Here is a 21,326-nt window from a genome sequence, read left to right on the forward strand (position 1 = left end):
GTGTCCGTCGAAATCCGTCGTAGGGCGTGCTCCTTTGCGCGGCTTTTTTTGGCTAATAGTATAGAGAAACAGCTTCATAAAGTGTATATTGTATGAAAATGTTCCTTCTAGGATACTCGGCTGCCGCCCTCTGCCTCGTGTTGTTCGCCTCAGGAGCAGTTTCAGGTATTATTGTGTCCGTTAACATTTCATCTGAGTATCACGCCAGGCTAATTACATTCTAGCCCAAATATATGTAGTTGTTAACGTTATTATAATGTTGTAGCGCGGTTTATCTTTGTCAAGTGATTGCGGTGTGTTTGCGATTGTGTTCACGACAGTCTTTGTGGTGGTCTACATTGGTTTTAGATTAGCTATCGCTAGATTAGCTATAAGCTAGCATCTAGCTTATTGGGCCTACTGTACACAAAAGGTGTAAATTCGGTAGAACATGATTATCGGGGTCCTAGTGCGGGTCATGATATTTCTGCAATGTCATGACAATTTAAAAGGTCTATTAAAGCCATTGAAACTCGTGGATTTCAATATAGTTTTTGTTCAAGCCATGGAATTTCAGGGACTTTTTGTTTGTCACATTAAATTTTAGTTTCCATTTACTGAACCCTGGATGTTAGACTGGGAGCTTTAGTTTATTTTCATTTATTTTTCAAAATCTGAGGTAAATTATTATATATTTGTTTTGTATAATTTATTTTTTTAATCCAATAATGGCTATTAGATTCCTGAAAATGTATATTCAAGCTCAAATAATTAGAATATTATGCAAAACACAACCCCGTTCATTAGATATTCTGCGTTTTGTTCAGAATCAGTTCAAGTCAGAGATTTTGGCTAGAAGTGGGAGCTCTGTATTATGACCACTGTACATGAAAGTGACCCATGTTACAATCAATGAATTGAATAATCATTTATTTTTAATGTGTTTTAAACAATTAAACACCATACATACTGAGGAGTGTAGTTTAGAGCTTAGATTAACGCAACATGGTTACATTTATGTACAATTGACATTTTCTATGGAAATAAGCAGTACAGAGATTTGATTGTTGACTAAAATACTCTCTCGTGTTTTATTCATTAGCTGTAGATGTGACGAAAGCAGTGGGTGATGAAGTTTCCTTTAGTCCAGCCAGTGTTATCCCTCCTGGAGCCAGCATTATATGGAAACACAGAAGCGCTAGTGGATCTGTTATCAAGGCGATTGAATATGATGAAGATGGTACACAGACCCGGAATCCGAACTTCCAAGGCATCACAACTCTTAATGAGAAGACTGGAAAAATCACTATAAAAGGTTTAAAACTTGTCCACAGTGGAGTTTATACCATTGACATCAACAGCAAAGAGCAGGAACAAAAATTCAGCTTGACTGTTAAAGGTGAGTCTATATTGATTACATTCAGATTATTATAATAACACTATTGAAATCATCATGTTTTTATTATTTGTTTTAAACACTGAGCTTCACATAACAGTTAAACACTGTGTCTGTTTCATAGGAAACTACTTTTACAATTGAGTTTAGCAATAATTGTTGTTGCGCTAACAAACATTGATGTATTTTCATGTGGTTTGGACTTTGCAGTACCATGGATTTCTTAGAAATGTCTTGGTACATGTATATATTTATCCTCTCTTATAGTAGTGTTTTCAGTGCTTGTGTCATGTTGTAATTGACCTACAATGGTACTGTCAGATTTAATAATAGTAAAAAACAATCACTGTAGAGTTTATTGTTTACAAGGTACAACCGAAATAAAAAATAAACATTTTAATTAGGCATGGGGCGATAACCGTTTAAGGTATACCACTGCTAGGAAAGTCAAGGTTTTAAAACCGCCAACATTTTCTGCTATACCGTTCTCACTGTTTATGTAAAACTTTTTTTAATGTTTTAAGTTTTTTATGACAACAGTATTCTCAGCAGAATTGATCTCCAAAGATGTTGTTTTAAATTGTTATGAAGTCTGCGTTTAGAAACTAATGAAGACAGCAGAAGTCAATGATTCATTTGAATTATTCAGCCTGACATGTTTACTGCTCCAAAATATTTTAAAAGGTTCTCAAAATAAAATATATTGTGTTCAAAGTGGAAAAGAGCTTTTGTTTTTTACCCAGACATTTGAAAAGAATGCACTTCAGAGCAGTAATCACAATACCGTGAAACTGTGATATTTTTATCCATGGTTATCATATCGTCAGAATCTTATACCGGCCCATGCCTAATTTTAACATTATGAAAGTATTTTTTTGTTAATTTATGGTTTGCACATAAGTACAGTACTATGGTATTAGCCTTAGCCTTTATCACATTTTTACCCTGGGCACTACATGTTTTTAAGTTTATTTAACATTTTAATTTATTTGTTTATTTTTACCAGAGCGGGTGCCCAAACCTACGATAACAACAGAGAAATCTGTCGACTTAAAAGCTGCATATTTGACATGCAAGTATGCTGAAAACGTCACCATGGAGTTATCAATCATTTGGAAGAATTCTACTGGAGAAATTAAGACCTTCACGAGTAATGAGCAAAGTCAGTTCATCACAGTCCACAGCACTGGAAATCCAAAGAACTACTACACATGCACACTAGATAACATCGCAAGTGCTGAAACCAGTGATCCAGTCAGAGAGGAAGAGCTGTTTAAAGGTGAGACAGCAGTTCACTACAAAAGCCAGATTCATTTTCACATTGTACTGGTGCTGAGATGCTCCTTTCAATTTAGAAGTTGCACAAAAAAAGAGCTGTATCAAAATGCGTATCCTGTTTAATACTACAGACAGCTAAAATACGTTTACAGGGTGTCTGCAAGGTCTTAAAATGTCTTAAATAATGTGTTGTAGGTCTAAAATCATTCTTAACAGGTCTTTAATTTTTCTTTTTCCATGTAAATCTACCCAGTTGGCCAATCCTATCACCAACAATCCAAAAAACTTTTACACACATTTACACAATTCCTCATGATAATAACAGAGCAATATATCCCCTTACAGTACATGATTTTCTATTTATAAAAAAATATTTTACAGAAGGGGGAGCAAACATAATATTTATAATTAAGCATGAAACTTAAGATTTTATATAGCAGAAACACATGTTGAATTGGAGTTATATAAAGTGCATCTGGAAAGTATTGATAGCGCTTCCCTTTTTCCACAGTTTTTGTTACAGCCTTATTCCAAAATGGATTAAATTCATGTATTTCCTCAACATTCTACACACAATCTCCTATAATGACAATGTGGAAAAAAAGAGTTTTGAAATTGTTGCAAATTTATTAAAACCAAAAAGCTGAAAAGTCATGTGTACGTAAGTATTGACAGCCTTTGCCAAAAAGCTCTAACTTGAGCTCAGGTCCATTCTGTTTCCACTGATCATTCTTGAGATGTTTCAGCAGCTTCATTGGAGTTCACCTGTGGTCAATTCAGCTGATTGGACATGATTTAAAAAGGCATACACCTGTCTATATAAGGTCCCAGGGTTGACGGTGCATGTCAAAGCACAAACCAAGCACGAAGGCAAAGGAATTGTCTGTAGACCTAAGATACAGGATTGTCTCGAGGCACAAGGCTAGGGAAGGTTACAGAAACATTTCTGCTGCTCTGAAAGTTCTAATGAGCACAGTGGCCTCCATCATCCGTAAGTGGAAGATGTTTGGAACCACCAGGACTCTTCCTAGAGCTGGCCGGCCATCTAAGCTGAGTGATCGGGGGAGAAGGGCCTTTGTCAGGGAGGTGAAAGTCTTAAAACGATCATAATAGTCTTAAAACAATCTTAAAAGTCTTAAGTTTGACCATGATGAAACTATTTGCTTACTTATTTAAAATGAATAATTCTTGTACCTGTCTGGTTTTATGTTGCTTGATGTTTCTGTTTGTGACAAAATGTTAATTAACTATTCACAGCTACATTTATGTAATACTAGTTTTAAAAAGGCCATTATTTTTTTTAAAAACATTTGTCTATTTCTGGATTTATTTCAGCTTTATTTGCCGTTTAACTAGTCAAATGAAAAACATGTATTACCTTAGCTCTGTTTATTAAAAAACATCTGGTTAAAGGAGGTTTTATTGTAGGTGTTGCACAAATGAAGTAGTGATGTAAACCTAAAACAGAAATTGACTTATGGATCCTTGCATTAAAGACACATCAAGCATGATGGCAGTATTGTCTTAAACATTTTCTAGCTGTTCTAAACTTATGTTATACACATATAGCATGAATGTACATTATCAGGGTTGAATTGTATCAATATTTAAACCTAAACTCATTACAAGCTTGAAAGAACAACATAGTTAAGCATTTTTAGAGTTTAACGAGGTTTTTTTTTTGTGTGTCTATTTTAGTGTACTATTTTTTGTAAAGAAATAAGGAAAGTCAGAATCTTGGTCAGTTTGTACTTAACCTTGACTGTAAGATGCTTAACACTGATTGTAATACATTTTGGTTTTATGAATGCTTGTGTTATATCAGGATATTCTCATGCAGCCCTTACACACCAGTAGTGTAAGTCTGTTATGTTTCATACTGTAAAAACAGGAATGTTCTTTTTTTTTTCTTCAGAGGAATCAAGCAGTGGACCTGGGTTGACCATTTTTATTGTCATCTTTGTCATCTTTGTTTTGATCAGTGTCATCGTAGCTGCTCTGTATAAATGGAAACCTGGTAGGTTTTTTCATTTTTCTTTTTATCTGTTAAAGGTATAGTTAATCCAAAAATGAAAATGTATTTGGCTATTTACTCACCCTGTAGCAGCTACAAACCTTTATGGGATTTTTTCTAATGTTGAACACAAAATAAGACATCTTGAAGAATGATGAAATACCGGTAACCATTAACTTCAATTGCAGGAAAAACAAATCTTCATTTGTGTTTTACAGAAGAAAGAAACTCATAAAGAACCTCCAAATAAAATTTTGGTGAACTATACCTTTAGCTTAAGTATTTTTCTGACATGTAAACTCTTAAGCAGGTTGCACACTAGAAGTGCCGCTCGGCGCCGCGACATGGCGCGCACATGACAGTTAAAGTATCACACACCAGACGCAGACATTCGCATGATATTTAACATGAAACTAATCAGATGGCGCTCTGTGGCGCGTCAGGAATATGAACAGCGTCCTGAGTCGTAGCTGGGCGCCGCGGACAGCCGCCTACTTGCGGCACCGGTGTGTGTACCCTGATAGAAGCGGCGCTTCTGGTGTGCGACCTGCTTTAGATTTGTTCAACCACTCATATAGAGACTCTGTGCACAAAGCTGCATTTATTTATAATAGGGGTGTCGAAATTCATTGTTTCTTTGGTCCACCGCGATACAGTCAATTCGGTATCGGTTCAGTAATATTCATAACCGGTTATTACGTACTGACATCATTTATCTCATATGATGTCGAATTGAACCAAATGGATGGCATGATAATCATAACCGAACCGTGAGACCAGTGTAGGTTCACACCTACTAAAATAATTTGTGTTGGTTTATAAACTGTAATATTGTAAAATTTCATTTCTATTTACATAAATGTATGCTTTTTATGTTTTTAAATGTTTGTTGTAATTTATTACCTTCATTCAAAGCAAAATTTTCATCATTACTGTGCTCCAGTATTCAGTGACGTGATCATTCAGAACTAATATGATTTGCTGATCAAGAAACATTGTTGAAAACAGTAGTGCTGCTTCATATTCATCTGTGGGAACCATAATATATTACCACAATAAAAAATGTCATTACTATTAAGAACAAATTTGTTTCTTTAAAAATGTTTTCATACAATAATAGTTTATGATAATAAATCAGTAAATTGGCATATTAGAATTTTGGAACGTAAGCCGGTCTTATTGTTCATGTCAATGTCAATGCACTTCTAGTAGAAGGTTTTAGCACTGTGTGTTTTAAACACTGTATGTTAGTGTTTCTCAACTCCAGTTGTGGGGACCCACCACTCTTCATATTTTGTAAAGACCTATTTGAATTGGTTTTTTGTTTCTCAGAGGGATGTAATGGATATTCACATTTAAAAGTATGGGTGGGAATCACCACAATACAGTTTTATCATGATACAATATTATTGCAATATATTACAGTTTTCTAACAAACTTCAAATTTGTAAAAACAATTAGTGAAAACAAGTTTAACTAAACTGAAACAATTGTTAGTTTATATCACTTCAGTTTTATTGCTTTAAGGCAACATGGTATTGCCAAGAAGACAAACTGACCAAAACTTTATTGAAAACCTGTCATAAAGGTTTTATGCATTTTTTCGCATTAACGCTATCTTAATCTTACTAATTAATGTATGCTACAATCAGAAAGTTCAACACCACTATAGAGAAACCTAATATTATAATTAAAAAATATTGAGGATATATCAATATGGGCGTCCAAGTGTCGATATAGTATTGCTGCAGAAAATATAAAAAGTAATTACTAAAATATATAGATTATATATGTCTACAAAATAATTATATATTTTTACATATGGATTTTTTTTATCCCTACAGTTACAGCATTAAACATAATTTAAACCTAGTACTATTAACATTTCACAATGTTAATAGTAAAAAAAAATAGTTTTTTGCAAGTTTATATCTCTTAATTAAAATTTTATTACCGGATTTAAATGATCAATATCATATTGTATAAAGGCAATATCACATGAGTAGCAGTGCGATGTGGCTGTATATCAGTACTAGTGGGAGGCGTGCCTTAGTGTCCCACCAGTGATGATATACAGCCACATTGCACTGCTACTCATGTGATATTGCCTTTATACAACAGTTTGACAACATAATCGTGTGTATAAAAAAGAAAATTAAACACGTAAAGTCTCAAAATCCTTTTGTAAGATGAACTACTTTTTTCCACCATTTATACACATCTGCAGCTGACGTCAGAACAGCAGAAACTGTTGCTCATTCACCAAAGTCACTTTAGAGCTAGTGTTTGAATGATTCTCTAGCGTTATGTCTAAAGTTATGACAAAACAACTAATTTTGCTCACATTTTAAGATTACACGCCTGAACAGCATGAAATGCCATCAGTCTACAGAGATTTCCCAGTATTTCTCTGTTGCAATCGGGAGATCACAATAATTAACCCCGAAAAGCCAAAGCTAAAGCAAAGCATACACTAGCAGGTTACTGTTGTATTTGTGATAAGGAAAAAACGCTAAACACATGCAGGCATTCCTTTTTTCTTTCTGTTTACTGAACTAGTCTGCAATAGCGAAAACAGGAGACAGAGGGCTATCTCCGGTTTTAAGACTTTTAAGACCAAGATGAGTCCAATCTCACACTCAGCACACTACAATTACTATGGTAAAAATAAAGCACTGGAACATAAAAAAGAGAGAAATCGACTTAGAAAGTCACCTACCAGTTTGATAATGATTTGATCAGCTGTAGTTTAAAATTACTCCTCTAAGGGCTTATTATGCGGTCTCTGTCGTCATCTTGTGGATGGACAACGTCAATCGTCTTTGGTCTGCTCAATCACAGGCTAATGGAACAGTCTCTCAGAAATTATTAATTCATTCATTTTCTTTTCGGCTTAGTCCCTTTATTAATCTGAGGTCGCCACAGTGGAATGAACCGCCAACTTATCCAGCAAATGTTTTACGCAGCGGATGCCCTTTCAGCTGCGCAATAATCAATGGGTTCCAACCCATCACTGGGAAACACCCATAAATTCTCATTCACACACATACACTTCGCACAATTTAGTTTACCCAATTCACCTGCACCGCATGTCTTTGGACTTGTGGGGGAAACCGGAGCACCCGGAGGAAACCCACACGAACGCGGCGAGAACATGCAAACTCCACCCAGAAATGGCAACTGACTCGGCCGAGGCTCGAACCAGCGACCTTCTTGCTGTGAGGTGAGAGCGTTACCCACTGTGCCACCGTGTCACCCCTCTCAGAAATTATAAATATTTAAAATAGGCACTATCCTTATAAATAAACTACACAGTTGCAATCTAAACAACTACATTATTGACAAAAATGCCTCAAAAGTACATTATGTTGTCCAACAGCTGCAATATTTGTCAAACTTTAGAGTGTCTCTGCTTGTTGCTGTTTGTGGGCGGAGTAATACACAAAGGTGAAGGGTGAAGGGGCCTGACAAATGCTGTTACTGGTAGAATATCACACGGCTATCAGCCAATCAGATTCAAGAACCAGACAGAACTGTTTTATAAATTATAAAATAGTGAGCTTGTCAACCCTGGAATATATGTATATTCTGAGCCAAGGGGATAGTGGGAGAGAGAATAATGAGTTGTTTTTCCTCATCAGTATTGTGATATATAATCTTGGATTAAAGTTTTTCAATATAACATTTTAAATATTTTAATATAATATATGTATCTTATTTTATTCTATTCTACCTGGAAAAGGCCATCTCTTCTGAGTTTTCTGCAGTCCTGATTTGTGCCCATCGTGATAATTTACAAACCAGTAATAAGACTATAGAGCTTATGTCTGTCTGACACACATGCTGTTTATCAATTCCAAGAACGCTGAGAATGGACTCGCGTTCTTATTGAGAGCGGTCTTGTCAGGTTATCTCAGAAGAACGCACTCGGGTGGTCACGTGACCTGCACGCGTTATTAACAGAAAATTATTTAAGCATTACAGCATTCATACAACGACTTATTGTACTTAATACCAATCTCGATACCAAGAACACATGTGGGAAGTTTCACGCTTCGTTCTTGTGGTCTTGAGTATTGGAACTGAACTTTGGCAGTTGATGATGACGTTACACTAGAACATGAGGACGCAAGATCGCTGAAGAACGCGATAGAGCCATAGAGAAACAACTACAGTTCAGTTCACGAAGCTCTGCTAATGAGCTGATGATCTGAATCAGGTGTGATAAATGAAGACAACACACAAACTGCAGAGTAATGGGTCCCAAGGACTGGAGTTGAGAACTACTGCTCCATTCAATGCTTAAAAATATTTCAGCATGTAGTCAGCAACAATTATATTTTGTCTAATAATTTGACCAGTTTTTAACCACTTGTTTTTTTTTCATCAGACATTTTTAAGGAACATGTTCCATGTTTAAAAGGTATGTTTGTGTTCATTGAATTTAAGTTTTCTGCAAAAATTAATAGCATGTCAATATTTAAGATGGTATGTATTTTTAATGTACATTTTTTTTTAAATATCACATTTCAAGCATGCTTTTCACAGTGAGCATTATGGGTATTTCAGCTAGTTAAGTTCTTCTGACAACAGCTTCTTTCTGACATTTCTAGTTGTGGCCTGTTTCAGTTTCTATATAAGTATTTGATCAAATTATACCAGAACCCCACCAAATTTGCAGACGAGTATGTAGAAAATTGAAAACATTGACAAAACATCTGCGCCTGTTTTGTCATTTTTTAATTTGTTTATTTTGAGCAGTAAAGTGTTACTAGGCTTGTTCATGTTTTTTGTTTATCAAATTGTTCAGAACCTTCTGCCTCAAAGAATAATCTTCCACCATTCACAAATTTGTTGTTGTTGTTTATGACACAAAGCAAGTGAAGAAGCAGAAACAAGCATGTTTGAATGTGCATATTTTATTATCGGTTCTCCCAAAAATGAAAATTATGTCATAAATTACTCGCCCTCATGTTGTTTCATACACCAAAACTATCATTGATCCTCTGACAGTCTGTCACAGTCTCTTCAATGGTCAGGAAAGTAATTAAAAATTATTACATCTCCAGTGGCACAACCTTTTTTATGAATCAATGGCAATGCTTTTTGTGTAAAACACAAACTCCTATATTTACCAATTCATTCACTTTCAATTTAGTCTGCAGTGCACAGCTCCACACAACCCACATAAGAATTCACGAGCTGAGCCAAACAGCTCATCAGCTTGAATATGTGATGCGAGCTCAGCTTTGTCCACTACCAGCAACTTTGGAGCTGCCTTTTGACCTGGGTGGCGATTTAAAGGGACAGTTCATCCTCAAGCTTTCCTATACTCAAGTAGTTTTAAACTTTTGTAGGTTTATTTCTTCCCTTGAACACAACTAAAAGCGATTATAGTAGAAACAAATATGGAAATATCTTCCTTTGTGTTCAACAGAACAAAGAATCTTAATGAGGTTTGGAACAATTGGAGGATGAGTAAAGGATTTACTTGACAGAATTTATATTTTTGGATGAACTGTTCCTTTAAGTCACTAGTGGGCATTCCTTCCTCAATGTTAGGGTAAAGGGTAACGTTTATGAGTAATCGTTATTATTGAATGGGTTTCTTGCCAAAAAAAAACATTTTTGAGAGAAATCTCTGAATGTAAATATAATAAAAACATAAAGTGCTTAATTGCTAAGATGATAAATATAATGCTCTGTGGCTATTTATCTGCATCCGATGCTGGTCTGTAAGTTTACAGCACAGAGAATACAACCAGCTGTTGCAGGAGCTGAGAAAGCATCACTTGAGCTCTGTTGATGCTGTTATTGGTTGTCACTCGCGAAAGTCACTCTTCATTTGCATAATTTTGAAGGATTTTCAACTTTGTCCCATTGCTGAACATCCCCACATCTGGTCGGCAATGGCCGCTGTTGATCATGTTACAGAAATTGTCTAGCTCTCTATTAAAATATGAATAGCAATAATTCAGTCAATAAAGAGTGACAATCAGTTATGAGAGACGTTTCGTAAGACAGTGTTTTTACATTGTACATTCTGCATTTTGATTTTCAAAGGTGCAGTGCAGTCCTTTCTAACATTGTATATTATAATTACCTTTCTCTCAATATTCTGTATCTGTTAAGTACTATTTTATGTATGCTCATAACGCATGTTATTCATCAATCTGCATCTCTTGAGTTTTGTATGTTGGCTAGTCTCTGGCTGGTTAGTTTTTAGGCTCAAATTGTATGAAACAAGCTTATTTTGTAGATCAGTGAATTTAAGATGTTCATCATGGACCAATGCTTATGTTGACATTGTAAGCCGCTATTTATCAGATTTAAGAGATAAAATAGTGTATGCCTGACTAACTAACTAATTCACTGTTTTATTGTCAGTTGTGATTTGCTTAGTAATATTTTGCATGATATTGATTACTCTCTTGGACCCCCCCCCCTCCCCTCTCATGAAGGTCAACGCAAACTGGATCCAGAAAATATTAACAGTAAGTTAAATATAAATATCTTGATTTTCATATATCTTCAGTAAAGTGTTGTCTGTTGTTACAGTTTGCTCTGAAGCTTGTTTAACACTGTTACGCAGTTACCATAAATGGCTTTTAGTTTAATAGTGTCTGGTGCAGCAAGAAGTGAATCCATGTGCTTTCTTACAGAATGATTGCAGCTGTTTGAGCACCAGATGACCAGTTAGGGCCTGATTACTGTTGGTCACTTCATGCGTTTTCTCTGATCAAATAGCTATCTGATTTGTGAAAATGGTTGCATTTACATTTGCCTACATAAATGTGTCTCACCTAAACGAATATCATTTTGATCTTTCAGTCCAGAGATATATGCCAATTTAACTAGGCTACATCAACAGTGTAAGCTACGTATCTTATTCAGCATACATATGAGTTCATATGTAGGCTGCAGGAGGATTTAATGAAACATTTAGTTTTGTCTTACAGATAAGCCATCACCCAAAACTGTGAAGTGTTTGCATTTGTAATAATAATAATAATAATTCCTTACATTTATATAGCACTTTTCTAGACACTCAAAGCGCTTTACACAGTTTTTGAGGGACTCTCCTCATCCACCACCAATGTGCAGCATCCACCTGGATGACGCGATGGCAGCCATATTGTGCCAGACCGCACACCATACACCAGCTGATTGGTGGAGAGGAGAAAGTTATGAAGCCAATTATGATATGGGGACGGTTAGGAGGCCATGATGGACAGAGGCCAGTGGGCAGATTTGGCCAGGATGCTGGGGTTAAACCCCTACTTTTTTTCGAAAGACATCCTGGGATTTTACGTCTCATCCGTAAGACGGCGCTCACTGAGCACTATAGAGTCCCTGTCACTATACTGGGGCATTAGGACCCACACAGACCGCAGGTTGTCCTCCTGCTGTTCTCACTAACACCACTTCCGGCAGCAACAAAGCTTTCTTATCGTCTCCCATCCAGGTACTGACGGGGCTCAGCCTTGCTTAGCTTCAGTGGGCGACCATGTGAGAGTTGCAGAGAGCTCGCATTCTGCAAAACATTCTGCCTTTTGTAAACAAAAGAAATGCTATATTTCAGAAGGTAAAAATGCCATAACAGGCTCATTGTGGATACGTACCTCAGTCTACATTTCTGGAAAACTATAAATATGTACCCAGAGCAAGTGATCAGGTTTACATCTCTTATGCATTTTGGAGAGCATTTAAACCTGTCCTTTCACAATGAGATAGCTGATCAGAAAAAAAACAACACATGAAGTGAGCAGGTGTGAACAGCCCCTTAGCTTTCAGTGTTTTAGAACTGTTAACATAATGTTTAAAGACGTGTATCCTGTTGTGATTGTGTATTATTGGTTCATTTTGAAGGTGGAGAGGGGACGGCAACAGAAGGTAAGATGTTTAAATAATTGTTGGCTTCTCATAGATAAACTATTACATTAATAGTCTTGACAATCAGAAATGACTTGGGGTAATACTGATAAGGCTGTTTATTTAGATTTAGCATGCTGTTTCATAATTGCACTTTCTTAAACTTTCACCATCCCACGTGTGATTATTCCATATATTAAACAAAAGTCTAATTGGAATCACATAAATTCCAAGTGTACACTCAAAAAGAAGTGAGCTGAAGTTAAGGGATGAATACAGACACCATACTTTTTTATCATTCATCATTTTTTATTATGTATTTTTTTCTAGCTGATCACCTGAATGAAATTAAAGTCGAGGGTAAGAAAATCAATGATTTTCTGGAATAAAACAAGCTGATTTAGAATATCTGTTTTCATATTCAGATTTAAAGGTCCGATAAGCCTAGTTCACACTAAAGGATTTTAAGCCTGATTTGAGCCCGATTTAGAAGTTAACGAGCTCGCCGCCAGATCGGGCTGTGATCGGGGAAAAATGTGCGGGTGCTCAGCACTCGCCAGTCTTTATGTGTGAACTACTGAACAACGCATCAAAGACGCTCGCTGACACCTCGCAGACGGAAATCCAATATCCAGCATGCTGAATATTCCAGAGCAGTCGGCTGACTCGACCCCACGTGCGGTCAGATGTAGTGACGAGCTGCAGCCAATAAGAGAGCATATCAGCATGAGCTGAATGGCCGTGTGCTCAAAAGCTCAACAGAAACAACTGTGATTGGCCAGAATGGGCATCGATGCACTTGCTTCATTCTGTGTCAACACGGACACGAGAGTAGGCTATATTAACAGTGGAACTAGAATTCTATAACTATTACAATTACCACACTGGTTCTCATATAAAACGTCATATTGTAACGTCATATTTACATTCAAAACTTCTATTAAGATATTAAAATTAAGCTTTGATATCTGTCATCTTATTTGATGACACCATTACCTTAAAAATATGATCTTTTTTCGTAATACAGCCTATAAATATGTAGCTAAGATAGGAGCTGTTTCAAAAATGCTGTTTTGAAAGATATATATCGGAAGCTTTTGCTATCAGAGAGTTATGTTTATGTTAGCAGGAAGTTGCTAGGCAAAAAATGCATGCATATTTAAAGTCACAGCAAAAAGTAGCAGACATGCTGTCAATATGACCAATATGGTAATTAAAGGTAGAAATGCTCAGTTCTTTACTGTTTTGTCATTTAAAAAAATAACAATGTTAGAAAGAAATACACAGATATTTAGGAAACATCAGGGTGTTATAGAGATGTTGTTTTTATTTCAAAGAACAAATCGTACAAAAATGTAAAACTCTGTGCATCTATTGACTTGAACCTTGCAGATGAGTGATTGATCTGCTCAGCTGACTGATGATGTTTTTAAATGCTTCCTTGAAAGCTTGGAATGCTGTCAGTCATGTTATCAGCACACAAGAAGCCAATAGTGTTCAGCTTTTTCTGATGACGGCTCCCTCAAAATTTCATTGGCTGTGGTTTGGTAGATTGACTGAGCTGTTGGGGAACGAGTTGTTGTCAGGTCATGTAATGTGTGACCCTCCTCTTGTGGAAAATTTACGTAGTGTTGCGTAATGTGAACACCAAAGAGATTAAAAGACACAAAATCAAGGAATTTAGTGTGAACGGCACAGCGATCTGATGATATTGAAAATCCTGTAGTGCTAACTAGGCTTTACAAGTTAATGCCATGCAGTGTTCAATTCCAGTATCATTAGTTTGCACAAAATTATTTGTGTTGATTGTTGTTTAGAGCTGAAAATATTAATTCATCTATCTTATTTTTTTTATTTTTTAACCACTGAGCCACCGTGCCACCCCAAATTGAGAAAAATCTCAGAATGTAATTGTAGTAAATACATAAAATGCTTAATTGGCTATATGCACAAAGACTTTTAATTTTCAGCCAGGCAGCCCAAGGGTTTCCAGTGAGCTGTCTTTCACAAAATTGTCATGTTTAAGATCTGATTTCTTTAAAAATCATCGATCTTCACTGCCTGTTGGATATACAATATATAGTGGGTCTCAGATCGTACAAGAAGCACTGCATTAAATTCTAGTTCCCCCCGCCATGTCTTTAAAATATGAGTTTATTTTATCCCAGTGTTTTCAATGGAATTTTTGCACTAGCCTGTTGTTACTGACAGCGTTAGCGGTTACAATGCTTTTTCATCTCGTTTTACGCTTGAACAACTAAATGAATGCTGAAGTCTATTTAACTGAATGTATTGTAATTACATTACAACATCCATGCTGTAAAAACAACCTTGTGAAATTAACAATATTCACATTAAGCTTTCACTGGAAGTTTATTGTTGGCTTTAAAACTATCTGTACATAGAGCCCATACAAAGATGATAAATATAATGGTCTGTGGCATTGTGGCTATTTATCTGCATCAGATGCTGGTCTGTAAGTTTACAGCACAGAGAATACAACTAGCTGTTGCAGGAGCTGAGAAAGCATCACTTGAGCTCTGTTGATGCTGTTATTGGTTGTCACTCGCGAAAGTCACTCTTCATTTGCATAATTTTGAAGGATTTTCAACTTTGTCCCATTGCTGAACATCCCCACATCTGGTCGGCAATGGCCGCTGTTGATCATGTTACAGAAATTGTCTAGCTCTCTATTAAAATATGAATAGCAATAATTCAGTCAATAAAGAGTGACAATCAGTTATGAGAGACGTTTCGTAAGACAGTGTTTTTACATTGTACATTCTGCATTTTGATTTTCAAAGGTGCTGTGCAGTCCTTTCTAACATTGTGGGCCCTATCATACACCCGGCGCAAAGCGTGACGCAATTGTTATTTGCTAGTTTCAGCTCGGCGCAAGAGTCATTTTGACGTTTTGCGCCACGCTGTTTAAATAGCAAATGCATTTGCGCTCATATGTGCGCCCATAGGCGTTCTGATCTAAAAAAGGAGGTGTGTTGAGGCGCATTGCTGGCCGTTGCTATTTTGAGGAACTTAAATAGACGGTTCAATAGACCAGATCAAATCAGGTCTATAGTCCAGTGCAGAACGCGTTAGTTGTGCACCTTGCTTACACATTGCTTAATACTCACAGGATGTACAGCAATACGCACATGTCTTATCAAATGAAAAAGAATTTAAATATAATTTAAAAAATTATTTTCTAGCCTACATAAATATTAAAACCATACTTTCATGTCTTCTTCATCTCGGGGGGCTTTTTCAGTTTATTCATGACAATTTACTTTTGTATAATGTTATCATTATTAGTAGTATTATTTATTATATGCATATTTATATTTGTTTTATTAAAAACGCATCTGTCAGGTTTTGGACCATATGGGGCACAGCATGTGTATTAGGATATAACTCAGTTGTTTGACCACACTTCCTTATTATTGTTTATTTATTTGCTGAAAATTAGCACCGAATTTAGAAATAGTTTTGAAGGAAATCTTTGTGCTTAACAACAAAAATTATTAATGTATAGTCTAATGGATATCTGTGCGTACAACACGTTTCCCTATTCACGAGAGTGAAAGTGAAAGTAAAGAATGAGGAGGCTCATCTCCCATTCTCGCGCTTTAGATGCTGTTTAACAGTTTTCTTGCTAGTGAAGTGTTCAGTTTTTCCCACTTACAAAGTCCGCCATGTAAATATCAAATGCGCTATGGCACGATGCAACTGGCTCTTAAAGGTAATGGGAGATGAGACTCTGATTAGTTTATTCTCAAAACACACCTATAACTCATTAAGAGAATAAGCTCAACCCTGTTAGACCATGCGCCACGGCGCAAAGAGAATTTTTCCATCCTGAAAATAGCAAAAGTAGGCTCAAATTGTATGAAACAAGCTTATTTTGTAGATCAGTGAATCTAAGATGTTCATCATGGACCAATGCTTATGTTGACATTGTAAGCCGCTATTTATCAGATTTAAGAGATAAAATAGTGTATGCCTGACTAACTAACTAATTCACTGTTTTATTGTCAGTTGTGATTTGCTTAGTAATATTTTGCATGATATTGATTACTCTCTTGGACCCCCCCCCCTCCCCTCTCATGAAGGTCAACGCAAACTGGATCCAGAAAATATTAACAGTAAGTTAAATATAAATATCTTGATTTTCATATATCTTCAGTAAAGTGTTGTCTGTTGTTACAGTTTGCTCTGAAGCTTGTTTAACACTGTTACGCAGTTACCATAAATGGCTTTTAGTTTAATAGTGTCTGGTGCAGCAAGAAGTGAACCCATGTGCTTTCTTACAGAATGATTGCAGCTGTTTGAGCACCAGATGACCAGTTAGGGCCTGATTACTGTTGGTCACTTCATGCGTTTTCTCTGATCAAATAGCTATCTGATTTGTGAAAATGGTTGCATTTACATTTGCCTACATAAATGTGTCTCACCTAAACGAATATCATTTTGATCTTTCAGTCCAGAGATATATGCCAATTTAACTAGGCTACATCAACAGTGTAAGCTACGTATCTTATTCAGCATACATATGAGTTCATATGTAGGCTGCAGGAGGATTTAATGAAACATTAAGTTTTGTCTTACAGATAAGCCATCACCCAAAACTGTGAAGTGTTTGCATTTGTGTATAAACTGCTCTCCCACAAACAAAACATTCTGCCTTTTGTAAACAAAAGAAATGCTATATTTTAAAAGGATTTTTATCCATTCATAGAGATAGGCTGCTATAGTTATGTGATGCTTTTCTGTTTTCAATGCGGCCATTTGTTATTAATTTAATATTAGATCATTTAACATTGGATAGAAAATGACTAATCAAAAATGAAAAATAAAATGGAAACAGAACAAACATGCATGTTGCATATTAGCACTGTTTTATCTGACTAGGTCATATAGCCTGAATGGGTGTACTCACACTAGGCTCTAGTTCTGCGGCACAGTTTGATTGGCCGGCCCAAATGTGCTCAGAAGGTAAAAATGCCAAAACAGGCTCATTGTGGATACGTACCTCAGTCTACATTTCTGGAAAACTATAAATATGTACCCAGAGCAAGTGATCAGGTTTACATCTCTTATGCATTTTGGAGAGCATTTAAACCTGTCCTTTCACAATCAGATAGCTGATCAGAAAAAAAACAACACATGAAATAAGCAGGTGTGAACAGCCCCTTAGCTTTCAGTGTTTTAGAACTGTTAACATAATGTTTAAAGACGTGTATCCTGTTGTGATTGTGTATTATTGGTTCATTTTGAAGGTGGAGATGGGATGGAAGTAGAAGGTAAGATGTTTAAAAAATTGTTGGCTTCTCATAGATAAACTATTACATCAGTAGTCTTGACAATAAGAAATAACTTCTTTCTGAACTTTCACCATCCCACATTCATGACTTTTTCAGTATATTAAAAAAGTCTAATTGGAATCACATAAATTCCTAGTGTGCTCTCAAAATAGTAAGCTGACGTTAATTAACACAGACAGCATAGTTTTTTAAATCATTCATTCGTTTTTGTATTATGTATTTTTATAGTTAGAAAACGTCTGATGGATGAAAATTCTCCTCAAACCGAGGGTAAGAAAATTGTATGAATGCTGAAGTCTATTTAACTGAATGTATTGTAATTACATTAAAGAGCCCATATTATACATGAAATAGGGTCATATTTAGGTTGTAAGGGTCTCCAACAACAGTCTAATATGCATGCAAGGTCATAAAACACTTTTATGGTCTTATAATATGCATTTAGTTTTACCTAATTATCCCAGCGACTCCCATATGAATCGTTCAGCGATTCATTTGTTCCCAAACCCCTCCTCAGCGCGAAGCTAATCTGCGCTGATTGGACCGATGACAGCCTGCTGCGATTGGTCGACAGTGACAGGCTTCAGCACGAGACAGAGTGAAATGCCCAGCTGCTAATCTACAATATAAAAGTAGTCACAGTGCACACACGCTTCATAGTGTAAGGCTTTTTTCACACACACACACACACACACAACCCTCCTCAGAAGAACTGGGGGAAGCGACGCGAGTCTCTCTCTCTCTCTCTCTCTCTCTCTCTCTCTCTCTCTCTCACACACACACACACACACAACGCTCCTCAGAAAAACTAGGGAAAGCGACGCGAGTCTCTCTCTCTCTCTCTCTCTCTCTCTCTCTCTCTCTCTCTCTCTCTCTCACACACACACACAACGCTCCTCAGAAGAATTAGGGAAAGCGACGCGAGTCTCCTATCCTCTCCCTCTCTCACACACACACACACAACGCTCCTCAGAAGAACTAGGGAAAGCGACGCGAGTCTCTCTCTCTCTCTCTCTCTCTCTCTCTCTCTCTCTCTCTCTCTCTCTCTCTCTCTTTCTCACACACACACACACACACACAACGCTCCTCAGAAAAACTAGGGAGAGCGACGCGAGTCTCTCTCTCTCTCTCTCTCTCTCTCTCTCTCTCTCTCTCTCTCACACACACACAACGCTCCTCAGAACTAGGGAAAGCGACGCGAGTCTCCTAGCTTACGATCGCCATAGCAACGACAAACGGCAGTGGAACGCGAGCTCACAAAAGCATTTAACGTTAAATCCGTAAACAAAGCGGCACGCGTCGCGTTTTTAACGTGGCTTACATGTGATAAGAGAATATAAAGAGTAACTGCGTGTACTGTACCAGGTTAACAAGTAACAAAACACAATAAATACATAATTTGCAAGCTAGAGTAAACGAGGCAACAATTTTAATCGCACTTACTTACACTAGTGAATAAACCTCAACCACTGACTCTTCACAGTTTCATCTTTGGGTAGAGACTGTCAATATTATCCATCTGAGCACAGCGTGACTTCATTGGACCTGCGGCCTCTGTGTGTGTGTGTCTAGTGTTTTTTCTGTGTTAGTGGGCGGGGCCGCAGGTTTCAAATCTCCCTGGTTTGCGCGCGTAACTACTGGCGAGGCTTGTGTTTCGTGGCTGCGTCATCGCGAAACACCTAATGACTCGTTATCAAGGCGACTCGTTTGAAGCACTATGAGTCGACTCTTTTATAGATGAATCAATAGTTTTAAACACTGTACACTTACAGATTTAAGCCTTAGCTGGATATTTCACTTCACTTAGAGCTGTGTGACACACTACATGGAAGGGCATTTTCAAAAACCCATAATATGGGCTCTTTAAAACATCAATGCTGTAAAAACAACCTTGTGAAATTGACAATAGTCACGTTAAGCATTCACCAGAGGTTTATCGTTTGCTTTAAAACTCTATCTGTGCATAGAGCTTATACTAAGGTGATAAAGATAATGCTCTCTGGCATTGTGGCTATTTATCAGCATCAGATGCTGGTCTGTAAGTTTACAGCACAGAGAATACAACCAGCTGTTATTCATCAATCTGACGCTCTTGAGTTTTGTATGTTGGCTAGTCTCTGGTTGGTTAGTTTTTAAGCTTAAATTGTATGAAACAAGCTTATTTTGTAGATCAGTGAATCTAAGATGTTCATCATGGACCAATGCTTATGTTGACATTTTAAGCCACTATTTATCAGATTTAAGAGATAAAATAGTGCATGCCTGACTAACTAACTAACTAATTCACTGTTTTATTGTCAGTTGTGATTTGCTTAGTAATATTTTGCATGATATTGATTACTCTCTTGGACCCCCCCCCCCCTCTCACATATATAGGAGATCAACAGAATCCAAGTGCACCAAGTAGTGATGGTAAGTTAAATATAAACATCTTGATTTTCATATATACTCAGTAAAGTGTTGTTATAGTAATGTTACAGTTTACTATTACACTAACATGTACCATAAATGACCATTAACTAAACCGTATTAATGTGAACTATACATTGTTGATTAGGGGGTCAAGTTTTTCAGTAATCTTAGTTTGTGCAAATACATGGCTCAGTGAATCACATTTATGTATGTAATTAAATCACATCTAATTTATTAATAAATTGTATTTAAGTTTTTGGTGTTTTGAGACATATTCACTGCATTCTGACCTACAGTAACCTCTAATTAGCTATTTTCAAGGTTTCTTCATAGGTCTAACTATACAAACTATGCATCTAATTTTACTTTACTTTTAGGTTATATGTAGATACAAACAGCTATTGTAAAAGAAAAATGTCTTGTGAACACTTGCGATGTCAATCTGTGCTCTAGATCAGCCAGTTTTTGAATGAAACTATTTATTATTATTAAAAGGCTGAACCCCCATATATCCACATTGGAGAGCATTTACACCTGTCCTTTCACAATTAGATAGCTGATCAGAAAACAACACATGAAATAAGCAGGTGTGAACAGCCCCTTAGCTTTCAGTGTTTTAGAACTGTTAACATAATGTTTAAAGACGTGTATCTTATTGTGATTGTGTATTATTGGTTCATTTTGAAGGTGGAGAGGGGACGGCAACAGAAGGTAAGATGTTTAAATAATTGTTGGTTTCTCATAGATAAACTATTACATTAATAGTCTTGACAATCAGAAATGACTTGGGGTAATACTGATAAGGCTGTTTATTTAGATTTAGCATGCTGTTTCATAATTGCACTACCTAAACTTTCACCATCCCACGTGTGACTATTCCATATAAACAAAAGTCTAATTGGAATCACATAAATTCCAAGTGTACACTAAAAAAGAAGTGAGCTGAAGTTAAGGGATGAATACAGACACCATACTTTTTTATCATTCATCATTTTTTTTATTGTGTAATTTTTTCTAGCCGAGGGTAAGAAAATCAATGATTTTCTGGAATAAAACA

At 36.4% G+C, this 21,326-nt stretch overlaps 1 protein-coding gene across 2 annotated transcripts in view; it reads left to right on the top strand.

Annotated features, from left to right (window-relative positions):
- LOC130233471 (uncharacterized) overlaps positions 1–21,326 on the top strand; it is a 26,266-nt gene continuing 4,940 nt past the window's right edge. The window contains exons 1-13 of one of the 2 annotated variants that reach the window (XM_056463524.1): positions 1–165; positions 1,082–1,378; positions 2,382–2,654; positions 4,569–4,670; positions 9,058–9,090; positions 11,129–11,161; positions 12,537–12,560; positions 12,870–12,899; positions 16,646–16,678; positions 17,813–17,836; positions 18,086–18,127; positions 20,234–20,269; positions 20,957–20,980. In XM_056463524.1, coding sequence (XP_056319499.1) covers positions 93–165; positions 1,082–1,378; positions 2,382–2,654; positions 4,569–4,670; positions 9,058–9,090; positions 11,129–11,161; positions 12,537–12,560; positions 12,870–12,899; positions 16,646–16,678; positions 17,813–17,836; positions 18,086–18,127; positions 20,234–20,269; positions 20,957–20,980 — 1,024 coding nt within the window. In that variant the 5' untranslated portion in view covers positions 1–92. The remainder of the gene's footprint in view (positions 166–1,081; positions 1,379–2,381; positions 2,655–4,568; positions 4,671–9,057; positions 9,091–11,128; positions 11,162–12,536; positions 12,561–12,869; positions 12,900–16,645; positions 16,679–17,812; positions 17,837–18,085; positions 18,128–20,233; positions 20,270–20,956; positions 20,981–21,326) is intronic. The other variant, XM_056463532.1, reaches the window with a different exon arrangement.

This window comes from Danio aesculapii, chromosome 1, assembly GCF_903798145.1.
Source record: "Danio aesculapii chromosome 1, fDanAes4.1, whole genome shotgun sequence".
NCBI lineage: Eukaryota > Metazoa > Chordata > Actinopteri > Cypriniformes > Danionidae > Danio > Danio aesculapii.